This window comes from Glycine soja, chromosome 6 (assembly GCF_004193775.1).
Source record: "Glycine soja cultivar W05 chromosome 6, ASM419377v2, whole genome shotgun sequence".
Taxonomy (NCBI): Eukaryota; Viridiplantae; Streptophyta; class Magnoliopsida; order Fabales; family Fabaceae; genus Glycine; species Glycine soja.
Window position 1 is genome coordinate 20,258,438 of NC_041007.1, and position 19,393 is coordinate 20,277,830.

At 32.1% G+C, this 19,393-nt stretch overlaps 2 protein-coding genes across 2 annotated transcripts; one reads left to right on the top strand and one right to left on the bottom strand.

Moving 5' to 3' along the window:
• Nucleotides 1–1,089: 1,089 nt before the first annotated feature.
• On the top strand, nucleotides 1,090–4,970 carry LOC114415963 (tetraspanin-11-like). Its single transcript, XM_028380831.1, is given in 4 exon segments — nucleotides 1,090–1,324; nucleotides 1,327–1,490; nucleotides 2,076–2,359; nucleotides 4,946–4,970. Coding segments are annotated over 4 exon segments (708 nt in total).
• A 10,702-nt stretch (nucleotides 4,971–15,672) lies between these two features.
• Nucleotides 15,673–17,560, bottom strand: LOC114415964. Its single transcript, XM_028380832.1, has 7 exons — nucleotides 17,422–17,560; nucleotides 17,248–17,318; nucleotides 17,018–17,164; nucleotides 16,505–16,615; nucleotides 16,144–16,410; nucleotides 15,826–15,936; nucleotides 15,673–15,726 (listed from the first exon to the last, which is right to left on the bottom strand). Exons 1-7 carry the CDS (start codon nucleotides 17,558–17,560, stop codon nucleotides 15,673–15,675), a joined length of 900 nt encoding a protein of 299 aa, XP_028236633.1.
• Between the last annotated feature and the right edge of the window lie 1,833 nt (nucleotides 17,561–19,393).

Genomic DNA, 19,393 nt, shown 5'->3' on the forward strand with positions numbered 1-19,393 from the left:
GCTCTAAAATTATTGTTTATACTGATCATATGCTGCAATTAAATACTTGCTTATTAGACCTGATTCCCAACCTAGACTCATTAGATAGATTTTCCGCCGAGAAGGAGAGAATAAGAAAAATAAGGAGAAAAAGAGAAGAAAGGATAGTCGAAATATTTTTATTATATATGATGACCAGCCGTGATCCAAGAAAAAGAGGAAGGAAGAAATTAAAGAGCACAGGAAAAGAAAGGAGGAAATGATTTTCTAAAATGAAAAATTTAGACTTCACAAACCAAATTAATTACAGAGACTACATAAGCAAAATACACTTGAGGAACAACTTTAAATATTTATTCTTAATTAAACTTAAAATATTTTATATTTTTTAGACCGCATAAACGGCTAAGGTTACTATTATAAATTTGTTGAACTTATAATAATTACTTATTACTTATTCATGATTGTTAACACATTTTCTAATTTCTACCCTACTTTTTATCCTCTTTATTTATTTTTAATTAAAATTTATTAAAAATTATAAAATTATAAGTAAAATTCATTAAATTTAAAATAAAACTCATAATTTTTTATGAATTTTAATAAATTTTAGTAACTAATAATAAAAAATATATTTAAGTAAGTTAAAGAAAACACTGGGTACGTTTAAATGATTTATCTTTCTAATTCTAATTCCAATTCTTTCCCAATTTATTAATCTGATCCACAGTTGTAACTGTAACCACAATTTCAAAACTTTGATATATAACACAACTCTTCAAACGTCCAAACACTAATCTCTACATGCGCGTCACCCCATATATATTCAGTAACCACATAACCGTTACCACCCTCAACCCCATGTTCCCTCGTCCGCATATAACAGTTACACTTCTTTCTTTCTTCATTCTTCCTCATAAAAAGTTATACCTTTCTTTCTTTTGTCCTCGTAAAACAGTTACACACTTGTTTGTTTCTCCAATCATTTAAGACATTTTTTTTTTACAAACACCACCCCATGGATCAAAACTGACACAACAACAATGTTCTGCATAAACAACACCTGGTCGGAATCCTCCACACAGTCCCCTTGCTCCTGTCGATGCGGTCATGGGTGCCTCCACCTACATCCGTATCCACGGGGACTGCCAGAAGGTGCTCCAGTACCCTCTCCTCTTCGGCGGTCTCTTCATATTCGTTGTTTCCACCCTCGGCCTCATCGGCGCGCTGTGCAGCATCAATGCCGCCATCTACCTCTACCTCCTCGTCACATTCTTCGTCGTCTTAGCCTTCTCCGCCTTCACCATTGTAGCGCTCTTCGTCACCAGAAACAACACGCCGTCATCGGTGGTGTATAGCGTAGCCGTGTAGGGGATTTCTCGCCGTGGCTGCAGCACTACGTCACTGACGAGCGGAACTGGGACGTGGCCAAGAGTTGCTTGCTGCATAAGCTTGTCTGTCACGACGGTAACAATGTGTCTCTTGCTTTCAAACAATTGTCTACCACGCAGGTTTGTAACAATGGTTCCCCTTTTTGTACTTGCCAGGGAAAATAAAAACTCAAATTTCAACATAAACCAGCTATCATCCACGCATGGATCAGTGCCACTTTGTAATCCAATGTTTAATTAATTTTCTCAGGGTTTTTTATTTTACTATAATTTAACATTTTTCCACAAAGATTCACAAATTTTAATATTAAAGTAAATAATTATTTCAAATAATTTGATCTTTTTAATATAAGATAAAATGTGACGGAATTAATCTGTCATTGTCTAGGACAACAAAATCCGTCCCTGTGATTTCAAAATTGGCGACAAAATTTAGTTCGTTACACATTATGTCACAAAATTTGCTATGGATTTTTATTTATTTTGTGACGGATTACATCCCTCGCTAATTTTGATTATTCTAGTGGTACAAGTTCTTATTCTTTTCTCTTTTTTTTTCCATATTAATCTGGAAGGAAATTATATTAAATGTTGAACCTCGGTGGTAATAGTAGTTATTTGAATTGATTGTAATATATAGTTAAGAAACGCTGTGTATCTTAGAATATTTCCTAATTACCTTGCTCTGATTATTTCTCCACACAGTTTGGGTGCTGTAAGCCACCGTTGCAATGTGGATTCACAAAGAAGAACGCTACGTTCTGGGAAGCGCCGGCAAAAGCAAGTACCGCGGCGAACAACACTAATTGCAGAACATGGAGCAACAGACAAGACAAACTGTGTTTCAACTGCGATTCGTGCAAAGGAGGAGTGCTGGCCAACATCAGAAGCCAGTGGAGACATCTCACTATATTCAATGCATGCGTGCTCGTGCTCGTCACCACCATCTACGTCTTGGGCTACTATGCCATCAGGAACAATCGCTTGGAGTACTCCAACTACACCACCCAGAGGAGGAAGATCGGAATGAGAATACCCTCCACAGTAATTTGATCAATATTGAACCCTACATGCTCTTTCTCAATTGTGTGAAGAAAAATGTTTCTATGTATTATTGAGGAATGCCAAGATTCTATCGGACACTCTCCCTTAAAGACAAGACTTTCTTTGTGATTGATTATAATAGAGAAAATCTTTATCATACAGTTATATTTTTCTCTTTTGTTTTATAAAAATTTAGAGTAACAATATTTGAATATTTTTTTTATTTTAAACATTTATTTTCACACAGTCTTGTTTTTCTTTTATCTTTCTCTTTCTATTACAAATAAATTCTATGAAATTTATATTTTTTTCTCTGTCAGTACTAGGTATCTAATAGTATTGTGGATATCCATTTATCTTTTCCAAAAATTTATGATATGTACCAATATATTTTCTCTCTTTAAGGATTATCACTAGCAGTACGTGTTTTTACACCATTTATAGGTAGCATTTAACATTCCAAAATGCTCCACATAATCGTTTGTTTGAATCGGCTTAGGTACGTACTAGACTGATATGGGCAATACTTATGAATATTTTTTATTAATATGGTAAGCAGTTGTATGCCAAACTCACGTTACATGATGTGTATGCATGAGTGGTAGAGAAATTGTATTTATAAAAAAAATGGTTCGATAAAAGAGAGATAAGAAGAGAAGAAAAAAGTGTATGATAATTGTTAATGTGAAAACAGAGATAAAAAAAATATTATTGTAAAAGGATTTAAATATTACAACTCTCTAACTAATTAAGATGCTATTTGGATTCATACTACATTTTTTATAATATTAATTGTTATGATCTACAAAATTTAAAACAAGTAAAATGGATTTTAGATTTACAGTCGAATTCAAATTCCTATTTAAGTACAATAAATAAACAAATGAGTAAATAATATAGCACCGAAAGTGTAAATGAATTTTTTCATAAAAAAGAAGATAGTGCAAAAAAGATTTATATAATCATTCAATCATAAATTATTATAATAAATTTGTTATTTTTATAATAATCAATTAACTTAAAGCTATATCAATGATAATTTCTCATTAATTGATCATATAAAAAATATATTTCAATTCTAAATAATTAAAAGTTATTTTGTTTTCTGATCAAATTCTATTTTTTTAAGATTCCTATTTCTAATAAATATGTTCCTATACTTGATAAGCAAAGAAAGACATAAAACAAAGTGTAAACATGATAAATGAAAAAAAGGAAAAAAAGTAGATAGAAAGTAATAGATCATCTTCATAACTGTCAAGAAAATAATTTTTGAAACCCATTTCAATATCATTTCATATTATATCACAAATAATGTACAATATTTGGTAGAGATTTGACAAGTTGATAAGCACTCAAGCACTCGAGAACCCTCCCTTAATAGCTACCTCTCAAGGGGTAGAACAAGCCACTTAAATATTCCATTGAGCATACCATTCTACTTGATGTGAGATTTAAGCACTCTATAATACCCAAGTCCTTATCATAGCACCACTCTTAGAGAACCAATGTCTTAATGACTATACACACTTCACTAAAATTTTTCGATTAGCCTGATTAACCTTTGTAAGTAGCCTGAAACATTGGCAATCAGTTATGATAACAATTGATAAACACCCCCAAACACACTCTGGGAACCCTCCCTCACCCTATAATACCTAAGGCCTATCATATCATCTCCCTTGATGAGACCTGGCAATCTGACACTACTACAAAAATATGATTCTACATTGGTTCTATAGCATTTTTAACGACGGTTTCGAACCGTCTTTGAAGCCAGCATTGTAAAAAATCAAAACTTTTTACGACGGTTCTTGAAAACCCGTCTTAGAAAAGTTAAACATTCTAAGACAGTTATTTTCTTGAGAACCGTCTTAGAATGTGTAATTTTTCTAAGACGGTTTTTCAAGAACCGTCTTAGAATATAATTTTTTTTAAATAAAATAAAATTATGATTCTAAGACGATTTTTAGAAAACCGTCTTAGAATGTAGACATTTTAAACATTCTAAGACGGTTCTATGAGAGAATCGTCTTAGAATGTATGTGTTTTTTTTTTAAAAATAAAATAAAAAAATAATGATTCTACTAGTTCTCCTAGATCATCAAATTATTGCAATTAAACAATATTATTGGATCGCAAACAACAAATATTTCAATAAAAAAAATAGAAAGACCCACTATTGACTTGATCACTATAACACAACTTTGACTTGAAAATTATTCTATTATGAATAGGAAACTAAGTAGATAAGTCTACACAAGAGTCATGAAAATTTACCTGAGGAAGTATTTTTCTTGAAAATTATTCTATTATGAATAGGGAACTAAGTAGATAAGTCTACACAAGAGTCATGGAAATTTACCTGAGGAAGTATTTTTCTTCCATCACGCAAAATTGCACCTGATCACATGTGGAGAGAAGGAACAATTAAAACATAAAAGACCCACTATTGAAATACCATCTCAATTAAAGTACAACAATTAAGCTTGATTAGTCCATGACACTAAATATGTTTTAATTTTATGCAGTAGTAGAGCAAATATGAGAAATTAAAACTAGAAAAACCAAAATACGTTAGTGAGATAGCAATATTCGGTATTGTAGGATTTGTCTATAATACATTAATTAGACAAAAGTTTCTTTTTTTTCTATTGGCTTATGTGTTCCTGCAACTTTTATTGCTATTACGGGAATGCTAAAACTCCTATTTAAAGCATTCCACGAGGACCAACAAACACACAACAGAAATTTATAACTCTTAGTACTTTTTAAAATCATGATTAAGGAATTCAAAAATAAAATAAAGATAGTTAACAAGTTCTCTTTTTTATTTTAATTAGTACTAGTAGTTATGATTAGAATATTGGTTAAGATATTAATTAATAAATAAAATATACTTACTTAAAAATTAAATACTCTTAAATTAATTGTTTAAGTAATTAAGAGTTAATCCTCTATCTTTTTTTTCAAGTCATCTCTCATCAAATATATCAACTAAAAATGTAAAGAGTAGAATTAAATGTAATAAATATTATATTATTAAAATAAATAAATTATTATATATTAAATATGTCACACTAATTTATTTTTAAGTTTTTCATTCCTCCCTATTGTTTAAATTTATTCAATCTCAATTTACGGCTACAAATCACAAGATGGCACATCTAACTTGTCTCAGCATTTGGGTTGGGACTTTCGTAGATGAGGCAGTGAAATCCATAAATAAATTATAAATAGGGCTGTAAAAAAAATTTAGCTCAATTAAATCATAATCCAAATGAAGTTTTATTTAAAAGTTTTGAATAATGAAAATTAATTTTAAAAAATAATATAAACTAATTTCTAAATCAAACTAATTTCCTCCTCAATAAATGGTTTGTTTACCTGATATTTTAAATCAAGTTTAGTAAAAAAAATTCATCTTACTTAAATTTATTTTTAAATCTATTTATTTGCATTTTATTTGTTAAACTATTTTTAAATTAATTTCAACCATTTTTAAAAACAAAATTTGAATTAAAAAACAATTTTAAAACGGAATTGGCTTTAGAACAAACTTTAGACCAAATTAATATGGCATGCCGTAAACCATCCACGAATGGAAACTACCAAAATCATTTTATTTATTTTATAAATTGATACAAAATTGACTTTGTCGCTTTATTAATTTAACTTAACATTTCATCATACCATTAAATGCGAATCATATTTTTTATTTATTAAGTATCACTTATAATTGCTGTAAAAAAGTATCACTTGGAATTGTAATTGAATAGACTTGTATACAAGAAGATTTATAATTAAATAATTATGTAAATTTTTTTACATATCAGTATATGACTTTTTTTCTCATTAAAAGAAAATGTGTAATTTATTATTATCAACAAGGAGAAAAATGGCTGAAGCAAATTAAATACATAATTGAGGGGGAAAACATATAAATAACTCGAGAGAACCAAAATGTGATAAATACCTTGAGAATTGTTGACATGAATGAAGTGTTATCCAGATATAATGCATTATCTGCTGCTTCTTTTCGCATGAACTCAATATAAGCTGCCCTCATCAATTAAATGTGAATCAATATAGCTTCACCAACAAAATATACCGAATATATATGATCAATAAAACAAAATTCTGACACTTGTTACCCTTTTGCTGCATCAGTAACTATAATCACTTTTAAAACTTCCCCAAATCTAAAATGCCGAGACAAGCCATCTTTGGTGGCAGCAGATATATGTTACCTGAATTTTTCTGGATTCTTTGGCCATAGATTTGGGTTCCTAACATATTGAGGTTCAATTCCAAGAGCAAACATCTTGCACCAGTCCAGTTTTTGGTCCTCTGACAAAACAAGAGCAAACATTTTGAAGTGAAGTTTTGGTCTGCAACCATATATATAACAATAATAATAATAGACTATTAACCTATAGAATGCCTTGAAATACTATGAACTTGAAAGAAGAGATGTAATTCCAAAAAAATCCCATTGCACTGACAATATACTTTTGCACAGTCACCAAGCCAGCTCATGATACCTCGTGCACCTTGAAACATATCCTCTAAGGCAGTTAAGGTGACCTGAGAAGTGAGAAGGGAATAAAGATTACACAAACACCACATACATACCTATCCAACAGCTACTAGGCATTTAAAACAGTCATCTTAACTCAAACCTTTGCAGCATAACAAGAAGCACCAAAGAGCTCTGTATCATCTGAAATGGCATTCCTTTCTTTTAATCTCCTTTTTATCTGCTCTCATGAAGAGCATCAGGAAAAATTGCAGGATCTTTCTGAGCATCCCTTTGCATGATGTTTGATACTCTACATAGAAATTATTTCTTTTATAATTGAGCTGTTTAGTTTGAGATCATCCCTCTCACAAGGGAAGATTCACATCTTAAAAAAAGGGCTGCAAAACTAAAAAGAAAAGAAAAGCTTTCCACATATCATAATAACATGAATGGAAACTGGAAAGACTCAAAGACTATAGTTCCATAAACATAATCTTTTATAAAATAAATTTAATTAGAATGAAAAACAAAAAACATAAGAGCACAATAAAACATCCTCCATAGCAAAGACATAAACAAAGTGGTCAAACACTGCTTCCTTTTATCTTCCAACAATTCTAACACCCCCAAAAGTAATTCTAACATTGCATCCATGTGTTTGACAGAACCATGAACCAAGAAGCATAATAATTTAAAATCACATATATCTTAAACATGTATCCATGTGTTTGTCAGAACCAAGAACTAAGAAGCGTACAATGTAATTGACATGCATTCAAGCACAAGATCCAACTAATATCAAGCACAACAATCCTCCTTGATGATTCCGCTACATATAAAACCAGCACCAAGTAAAAACTAGTTCCCTACTGTTTTCTCATCAATTCAAAGTCTTCACCAATCAGTGAAATCAACAAATCAGATAAAATCAAACCATATAGTTTGTAAGCCTATTCATGTTTACTGCAACATTATCCAATCAACAAAAAGTAGTGACAGTAACGTGAATTAACTAAAGGATCGATATACCCAAAAAAAACTTTAAAACACACAACAATGAAGGTGACTTAAAAAGATAAATTAAATCAAAATTTTAAATCAAACCATTCAACTATATTAAAAATAAAAAAATCCAATAAAATTCAACGCAGAGTGATTCAAATTTTCACAGAATATAAATAAATATATACACATAATTAAAAATGCAGTTTGTGTTTGTTCCTTTCAGAATGCCGAATCAAAGAGCAGCTTCTTCTTCAAAGTGAAGTTCCGAAACCACAAAAGGAAAGGTTGAAATCTCAGTAAATAGAATCAGAAAAGGCAACATAGTGAACACGAACGAACATAAAACAACATTGTTCATCAGAGACTAACGGAACGAGACATCACAAATCAAACGGTTCAGACACGAAGCGTAATCGAAAACACAGAAGCTGCGCACCTGCAAGCAAGCGAACTGAAACCGCTGGTCTTCCAGCTGATATTGAACTGAAACCGCCGCGTCCTCTCCGTTGTTGGCGGTGGTATTCTGAGACGCCATCACGTGAGCAAGTCGCAGTGCGGCGGCTTTGGCTGTCACGTTTTGCGTGCGCTTGACGGTGGAGAGACCGATGACGAAAATTGTACCGAGGCGCGATTGAGGATGAGCCGGCAACATCGTCGGCGACGAGGAACCGGTGCTGTTGGAACCGCCGCTCCACTGCCGGGCGTAGATCAGACTCTTGTTTCTCCTCCGATCCATAAGTGTGAGGTGTTGCAGAGAGATTGAGCTAGATTTTCTCGAAGTGATATTTTCTCGAGAAAATTGGGAGAAAAGGTCAAAGAGATTGAGCTAGGTGTTGTGGCATGATTCATTTGTGAAATTATATAACAAAAGAAAAAAAAAATACAAAAACCCTCAAAATCTGAGAAATCCCAAACTAAATCATGTCGAAACCCCCCAAAAAGTGAAAAACGCAAAACGCAAAATCCTAAGAAATAAAAAACAAAAGAAAAACTATTTTTCTTATCTCACAAAAAAATGAAAGAATGACACAGTGTGTTGTACTAATCTCAAGCCATGGATGCTTGGGATCTTAACTTTGTGGTGCTTGAACGACAATGAGGTTAGTGGGTGACTCAAAGAGTCAAAGAGGAAGTGGAGAGAGTGGAGTGAGAAATGAAGGGAATTTCAAAGAGGTTAGGGATTTCAAAGGACACAGTGGCACAGAGAAAACAATGACGTTTTGACACATAAAACGTCGTCATTTTTTGTTTCTTCAATTACACCATCGTACATTTTAAGGCGGTTCCGTAAAATCCGTCTTAGAATGTGCGCCATAAAAAAAAATTATACTTCTTAATTACAAAATTGCCATCGCGTGACTTTTTAAGACGGTTTTATATAACCGTCTTAAAATGTGCGTCGTAAAAGAACAATTTTTTAGTAGTGTGATGGCTAGATTCTATAATTGATGAGTTTGTTTAGACTAAAAAAAACTTTAAAATAAACATTTTTTATACAAACAATATTTTAAGAAGTAGATATGATTTGTTTCTTAGAATAAGCAGAAAATTGTTTTCTTAAGCAGAAATAGTTTAAACAAATATATTAAAAAAATAGAAAATTATTTATTTTATCAAAAATAATATTTATTTCAACAAATAAGTTTAAACAAACTAATGTTTCACTCAACTTTTCCTATGTACTTAATTTTCAAGATACCAACAACTAGCTTTAACACCAATTGATAAACACCTAAGCACTTTGAGAACCCTCCCTTAAAAGCTAGTTGCCAAGGGGGTGAATACAACCACTTGCATACTCCATCACATATTTCATTTTACTCCATGTGAGACTCAAATAGCAGCACTTAAGTCCCTATCACAAGTTCACCAAATCCATGTAAGTACCACATGCTCACGTTGATTATGATAGGATAGCTATGTTTCCTATTTTGTTGACCAATAGGAATGGAAGGACTTTCATTGTGAGAGCAGAAAGAAAGGCATTGGTGAGAGTACAAAACAATTGAGCTTCCTTTGAGAAAGAATACAATATAAAAAGAGTAACATGACAAACAATTAAGCTTCGTCTTATGATTGTCACTTGCGATTCAAAAAACAAAAAGGCTTGAAGCCTAACACAAAAAAGATGTGATAACTTGAACTTGGCATCTGCTTGGGACACCCAGCGTTTTTGCTGGGACACCCAACACATTTTAAAAATGCCAAAAATACCCTTATAGGTATTTTCGGTTATAAATAGTAGGTTATGTTTTTCATTTCTACAATGCCTTTTTTTCTTTTGTAAAATCTCAATCCCTTAGTGTAATTTGCTTCTGTTAGCCTCCTATTTCGAGCGTTTGTTGTCTCTGGTGGTGTATGTGTGTTATTTACGAATATACAGTGAAGTTGGGTGATTTATCATCGCCAAAGAAGAAGAGGTACACAATTATTTTTTTAAAACATAAGATCATCAATCCGTATGAACCATATGGATTGACAATCCGTATAAGCCATACCGTATGACCATATCCATATGGTTCATACGGATTGTTGATCCGTAGGGCTTTTTTTTAATTGTAAATGTATTTTTGTGATTTAATTTTTAATTTTGTTTGTAGTGTAATTTTTTTTGTAATAGTTTTTTTAGTAATTATATAAATATTGATTTGGTGATATTATTTTAGTAATTAAATTTAGTAATTACATTGGTAAAAAATGATAATATATATAAACTTTTAAAAATTGCTAAAACTAGCATTAGATTGCTAAAAAAATAATTTGGTAATTAATTGAAAATAATTTAGTAATCATATGGGTAAAAGTAACATTAGATTGCTAAAAAAAGTTTTATATACATTTAAAATATTTACTAAAGTTGGTAATTAAATAATTTTGATATTTAATTGAATGTTGTATTTAGATGTTTATTAGAGAAATTAATAGTTAAACAAATTTGATATTTAATTGAATGATGTATTTAGATGTTTATTACAACGATTAAAAATTAAACAAATATGATATTTAAGTGAATGATGTATTTAGATGCTTATTTCAGCAATTGATAGTTAAACAAATTTGGTGTTTTATTGAATGATGTATTTATTAGAATTTATATGATATTTATTAGTCATTTGTTCAATTATAATATTAATTTTTATTTGTTATAGTTGAATATTTTTATGAAGATATGTAGTGAAAATGTATTATGTCGCTATATGATGTACAACACATTTTTTTTAAATTTTGTATAGAGCTATATTTGTGTCAATAATAAATGAGGTGATTTTATAATTTTTTTAAGTTGTTTTTTGTTTATCATTGAATTTGTTAAATGTTTTATTAAGATGGACGAAGAATAGTGGATGTATGATAGCATCATGTCTGAAGAAGTTGATATGAATGTTAAAAATGAGAAAGATGCTGGTGTGAAAGTAGAACACGTTAATTGTTCTGATACCTTTAATACTTCTCAGGTATTTGTCTAATTTGTTGTTGGTATAGTAATTATATTACATAAATGTTCATTGATTCCAGACCTTCTTTGAATTGTGTTATAGTTGTTTGCTACCCGTGATGAAGTCTTACATTGGGCTTGAGAAGTGGCTCAAGAAATTGGATTTGTTGTCGTGATAATCAGGTCAGACATAAATGCTGGTGTTAGAGGAAGGGTCTCATTTCTGTTAATAGCTTGCAAAAGGAGCGGTGAGTATAGGCCTAAGAAGAATGATTTGGTAAGAAGATGCACTGGGTGTAGAAAATGTGGATGCTTGTTTAAGTTGCGTGCGAAGCCAGTTTTGGGAGGAGAAAGATGAATGGTGAAGTTAATTTGTGGGATTCCCAATCATGAAATGACAAAGTCATTTGTTGGGCATCCGTATGCAGGTCGAATGACTAAAGATGAGAAGATTGTTGTTGCTGATATGACAAAGTCCATGGTGAAGACAAAAATTATTATTTTGACATTGAAGGAACACAATGCCAATAGTTATACAACAATTAAACAAATTTACAATGTCAGACATGCTTATTGTTCTTTCATAAGAGGGAGTAACACCGAAATGCAACAACTGATGATGCTGCTTGACCGAGATCAATATATTCACTGGCATAGGATGAAGGATGTAAATGTTGTATGTGACTTGTTCTGGAGTAATCCTGATGCAGGTAAATTAACCAATTCTTATAATTTGATTTTTTTTATTGACAGTACCTACAAAACAAATAGGTACAAACTGTCGTTGCTTGATATTGTTGGTGTTACACCACAGGAATGACATTCTTTGCTGCTTTTGCTTATTTGGAAGGAGAACGTCTTAATAATGTTGTTTGGGCCCTACGGCGGTTTCGGGGTCTTTTCATGAAAGTTGATGCACTCCCTAAGGTTATTGTTACCAACAGAGATTTCTCTTTGATGAATGCAGTGAAAACTGTATTCACGGATGCCTCAAACTTGTTGTGTCGGTTTCACATTGACAAAAATGTGAAGGCAAAGTGCAAAACCCTGGTTGCTCAAAAGAATGCATGAGATTATGTGATGGAGGCTTGGGGGAATTTGGTTGACTGTCCATGTGAAAGTTCTTTTGATGAGTACCTTAAAAACTTTGAAATGGCTTGCTCTTCGTGGCCTATGTTTGTGCACTATGTGTGTCAAAAATAGGTGATTCCGCACAAAGAAAAATTTGTGAAAGCATGGACCAACAAAGTGATGCATCTAGGAAACACAACCACTAACAAGTATGAATATTGTTTTTTGTTTGTGTTGATTTGTTTAAGTGTTGACTTAAATGAAAATGTTGCAGTTGTTTATACGTTGTTGTATATTTCATTTGTAGGGTTGAGAGTGATCATTGGTCATTAAAGAGACTCCTACAAAACTCCCTTGGTGACATATGCAATGTTTGAGAAGCAATAAACAATATGATGACACTTCAACACACCCAAATTAAAGCATTTTTTGAGACAAGCACGCACGTGGTTGGACATGTGTTTAAAGTTACCTTGTACAAAAAAACTACTTGGCATGGTATCAAGGTACGCTATAAATGAAATTGCTGGTGACTAAGGAGATGGAAACCATATCGAAACGATTTGAGCAGCTCGATGTTTGTGGCAAAGTACATTTGAAGACAAAGTTGTGAGAAATTACTTATCCTTATCTGAAGTCCATTTGTCCTCCTCCGGAAAAGGTGAAGACCAAGGGTGCTCCAAAAAAACCGTTGATCAAACAACAAAAGTCAAAAAAATATGATTCATCTTATTGGGAGTGTGTTGATGCATTACACTCTGTGCAAAATAGTAATTCTTCAGTGAAACGTAGTGCATCATCATCTGAGCAACCAATACAAAGACAGAATATTCCAATGTTGGATCAATTTCATCTGTGCATCCAGGATTCTATTGAAAACAGTATTGATGTCAAAGCAGATGGTAACTGTGGTTATCATGCAATAACTGCCTTATTGAGTATGGGTGAAGAATCATGGTCATTGGTGCACAACCATTTACATAAAGAATTGATATGCTGGTCGGAAGAATATATCAACCTGCTTGGTGGCATAGAGAGATTTGAGGAATTAAAGCGTTCCCTACTTGTTGACGAATTATCTATGGTGCGTAAGTTTATTGTTATGTCACTTTTTCTTAAAATAACATTTAAGTATCCGCTATTTGTTTTCTGTTACATGTAGGTTACCATAGACAAGTGGATGAATATTATGGATATGAGATATGTCATTGTTTTACGATACAACATAATTGTTGTTTCTCTTTCACAACAAAAAAGCATGTCATCTTATCCTCTTAGAAGTCAACCACCACCAAATTCTTCTGTGCGTCACATAATATACATTGGTCATGTGTAGGGGAATCATTTTGTACAGGAAATTGCATAATTATTATGTTAGTATAAATGTTGACAATGTTGTTAGTTATCTTACATTGAATCTGTTTGTCGTTATGTAACATGTTTTTTTATGAGACCATTGTCCTTTACCACCATTGGCGTTGTTGTGAAATACACATTGTCATTATCAGGCAAAGCAGTGGCCCACCCCATATATAGGTAGAATGCAGTGTTACACAAATTTGTTTAGGCTAAAAACCAAATTTTGTTAACATTCATGATTCTGTTCACATTTTTGTAAATAATAATTTATTTCCACTAATTATTTTAAAAAGTTAGGGCATAACTAAGTACTTTAAAAAAAATAAACATATGGTTTCATTAGTTAATGGATACCAATTTAAACATTACATTAGCTTACAACATAGTTGAAACAAATAGAAAATGCATAAAAAAACTACAATTAACTAATACTAATTTTGCATTGAATCATGTTGCGACCAAAACATGTCGTCTTCCACTTTGATTACCAGTTTACTAAAAAAAGCTAAAATTTTTATTGGGCCAATTTATTTTCAGAAGTTAGACTATACTAAGACCTTCAACACATCATCGTCAGTTTTCAGCTCAATAATTTCAAATTTGATAACTTTTTCTGAATACTCAAAATGACCTGACTGTCCAAAAAACAATCGTCTTACAATTTGTGATTCATGAATACCATAAAGGAGAATCCTTTGAGGTGCAACTTACTTGATCACATCCTTCAGTCCATCGATGCTACATCCCAAAAGAATGTCAAATCATTTTGGATTTTTTTTTCCTTTGAACGAGTAATCCACAAAGTCGTGTTGGTGTGATATGTTCCACCTCCTGTTGTAATATAGCAGAGAATCATTAGTAGGAGTCATAGTGGCTTGAAGTAAGTTTAATATATCATCCGGTGTTCTACCAATGATACATAATAACTCAATCGGGCCAACACACGAGTATTGATCATTACACATTAATATTGTGTTAACATCATCATCATTTTTCAATTACATAAATTGAAAGACAAATTGGTTACCTGCATCTGCGAATGGCTGCCGGTAGTAAATTTCATCCAAATATTGATCGTCGGTTAGTTGAAGGGTATTGTGCATTCTACTAGAGTTGACAATGGTTTGACTGCTTGTTTCTCCCCAAAATGCCATAGTTTCTTGTAGAATTTGGTTTCTAAAGGTAGATTGGGTGAGGATGTGTGATTGTTGAGAGTGTTGGTGTGGTATATATAGATGTTGTTCAATGAGTCTGCTTGTGTTATTTTTTTTAAATAGACACGTGTCACTTCCTATATGTTGTCAAGTACAACAATGTTGTATCATGCTTTAATTTTGCATCAGAAATGCATTGTTACTATCAGAACTAAAACAACTGAGTAGTCATTTATATTTCAGTATGTAGGTGTAGTATTCATTTTTTTAAATAGGCTCATGCAATTCATAGTGTGTTGTCAACTTTGCAAATGATTTATGATGCTTAAATGTTGCAAAAAACATACATTCGTAATTTGTTATGGACGAATTAATTTATTCCTCAAATCAATATTAATGACTAATTAACGATAAATGGATAACAAAAATTTGTATAAAATAATTAAAAACATGCCCGTAAGTAGCGTACCAAAATTATAAATTAACCAAATGTTAGTGTCAATACATAAATGCACCAAATAAATAAATTATCCAAAAAAATTAAAATTGACATATATAAGGCAAAAAAAAAAACAACTTCAATGATTGTCCGTACGCTGCCTACGTCTCGATCTGTGACCTACAGTTGGTTGGCCATTGTAGCTTCTTGCGATGCTCAGACATTCTTCAGCAACAATATAGGCTTCTGTTCCTTCGGTCAGATCCTCAGGTTTAGTAGTCTCTCAGTAGTCTCTCCAACTTATCAACAATTGCTAAATAACCATCCTACTAAGTAAAAAAAAAATAAACATAACAATTGTTAGTAATAAAATAGAAAAGAAAACAACAAACACAAAATACCAAAAAAATATATTGTTGATGCACATCAATGTCTACTTCATCAGGTGCTGCTGTCGACACCGGTTGCTGATGCACATCTGGTTCAACAAATGTGTCATATTGTTGAACCGGCGGAACTCTAGGAGAATCCCCTAACTGTGCCAGAGTCATAAATGGATGCAAAATCATGTATACCCACTCCATGTAATCTGACGAACACTGGCCAAGCACTACACAGATTTACCCTACAGGTGCAATGTAGTCACCAAACTGCATCCATCTAGCATTCATTTCTTTAACAAAAACTAAAGGCACAGTAGGATGTGGTGGAATAGTCTGGATGTACCCAAACTATCATACAACCCTCTCCGGTCGGTGAATGACCATCAAGGAACCCCATCTGAGATGGCCGAAAAACAAGGAGATGACCTCAAATTCTCTAAATGAACGGTGGTCACCATATGGAATCCAACACACAACGTCATTGGTCAGTCTATCCAGACACCTGCGATACATCGACACAGACAGTGCCTTGCCAGAGGTCCATCGGCATGCACATGGTCTTCTTTCGTCATAATCCTCGGCAGCTAGGGCGGAACCAATAGACGGGAAATGCTTGTAAATCCAACACTAAATATATTTTGCAAACATATTCATTAAAATAAGCGACAACATATAATAACCAACGCCAATGAAAAAATGTACTATTAACAGTTGTACTAACTTGTAATAGAGGGATATATCTTGCAAGCTGCCTTGCCGTGCTCTTTGACACCTCATTTAAATTATCATACATATGCACAAGTGCAGCAACACCCCAAGCGTAAGTCCCGCTCTGCATCAAGTCACGCAGTGCATCCAAGAATATCATGTGCACGTGTGTGACATTCTTGTTAGCAAAGAGTATGCATCCAAGCAGATGTAGTAACTACGCTCGTGCTGCTACAATCTAGTGACATGCCTCGATTTTCGTTTGATACACGTCTCATAGGCATGATAGTCGAACATAAGAGCCATGACATTGAATTGTCTCAGCTCTTGCCTCTACAAAGCTGACCTCGAGTAATTCCACCAACATATCGACAACGTCGTCGACATGAAGTTGCTCGAAGCTGTGGAACACCCCTACGATAAGAAAATGTAACAATGACGCGACTTCATCGAAGGTGATAGTGACCTCTCTGACGGGAATTGGAAACTACTAGTTTCCTTATGCCAGCATTCTACAAAAACAGACATTAGTCCTCGATCTCCCATATCTAGGGAACATGTGATCAAATGACTTATTCGCTGGCAGCCACAAGGCCCTCAATCTCTGGAGTAGGCCTCCCGAACTTAGCCATCTTCCTTCCATGGGAAGATATAGCTTCAGTTCAGGACGTTCCTGCAAACAATAATATCGACCATGTAACAAAAAAAATAATAAGTTGTAAACTACATGCTTTATGCTTTTTAAGAATTACATACCTCTCCATTCCAGACTCTCAAAGCAATGAGATTTTCAAAATCTCTAAGAACTGATGTGTCATGGGGTCCGCCTGGAAACCCTCAACATAAGTAACACCTTCTTCAACAAATGGTTGTTGCTACTCTTTGTTCAATTCCTCTGCGCTTGTTGGAGGATCCTCAACAACACGCGACTGTTGTCGCTGCCTACGGGCAGATGTGGTAGGCCTTCATCGCTAGGGACATCATTATCATCGTCATTAGCCTCTCTCCTTCCCAGGACTTTTCCTATTGCTTGGCCTAAAGTTCGACCAAGACCCCTAGTTCTAACCATTATCTACACAATATTATTTAAAATATTTTGAATTTTTGTTTCAATCATTTTTTAAAACTAACTAACAATGTTAAAATATTTTGAATTTTTGTTGCAATCATTTTTTAAAACTAACTAACAATGTTAAACTATTTTGAATTTTTGTTTCAATCATTTTTTAAAACTAACTAACAATGTTAAACTATTTTGAATTTTTGTTTAAATCATTTTTTTAAAACTAACTAACAATGTTAAACTATTTTGAATTTTTGTTTAAATCATTTTTTAAAACTAAGCAACGATGTTAAAATCTTTTAAATTTTTGTTTCAATCATTTTTTAAAACTAAAAAAAATTTTAACATATTTTAAATTTTGGTTTCAATATTTTTTTAAAACTAACCAACAATTTTAACATATTTTCAATTTTGGTCTCAATCATTTTTTAAAAACTAACTAACAATTTTAACATATTTTAAATTTTGGTTTCAATGATTTTTTTAAAACTAAAAAACAATTTTAACATATTTTAAATTTCAGTTTCAATCATTTTTTAAAACTAACAAACAATTTTAAAATATCATTTCAATCATTTTCTAAAACTAACTAACAATTTTAATATATTTTAAATTTCGCTTTCAATTATTTTTTAAAACTAATTAAAATTTTTAAAATATTTTAAATTTTGTTATCAATAATTTATTAAAAATAACTAACAATTTAAAAATATTCTAAAATACGGTTTCAATCATTTTTTTAAGTAATTAACAATTTTAAAATATTTTAAATTTTATTTTCAATCATTTTTAAAAAATAACTAACAAATTTAAAATATTGTTTCAATCTTTTTTTTAAATTAACTAACAATTTTAAAATATTTTAAATTTATATTTCAATCAATTTTTAAAATTTTATAAATCAACTAAAAAATTCTTTTATATTTTTATAATTTTTTTCACCAATCTAATTTTTAATCTAATTTTTTTATTGTTTCTATACCACTATAAAATAATAACACCCATCAATCCTTATAAAACTATTGCTAATATATAAAAAAATTACTAAAACATAACAAACAAAAATTAAATTTAGAATTAAAAAAATTTTAAAACTAAATCACAAAATAAATTAACAATTTTTTTTTAAAAAAAAGCTATGCAGATTACTGATCCATATGATCCATACAATCCATATGGGTTATACGGATTGTCAATCCGTATGACTTTTTTCACAAAAAATGGCCTCAGAATACCAACAATGCATAGATAATACAATACCAACGCAAACATCATGAACGAAGGAGCAGCAATGCACAAACAATTATAAGGAGCATACTTACCTCGAAGGAGAATGAAGAAGACGCAAGGAAGAAGAAGCATGATCCACGAAGAAGAAGAACCAGGAACGGAGGAGCAGGACCCACGAACGAAGAAGAAGAAGCATTAACGGAGGGAGAGGAAGAAGAAACACCAAGGAATACGAAGAGGAAGAAGGAAAGCAGCACACAAAAAGAAGAAAAACAACGCACAGTGACTCGTACGGACGAGTCACTTTTTGTTTTTATAAGCAAAAGGTGAAGGGCCTTTTAGTCCTTTCACCTTCGTTGTTGGGTATTACATAAAAAACGCTGAGTGTCCAAAGCAACGACCTTTGAACTTTTGAAACTGACAACCTATCATCCATACAAATGGAAAAGTTTTACCTACTTGCATTCCTATCACAACTAAGGGATAAAAAGCATATTCAATAGCCCAAAAACACAATACATTGTCTATAATATTAGTATTTATCTATTGCATTTTCAATGTTACAACATTTAAATTTAGAGAAATGAAGCACTTGAAACTGAAGTGTCC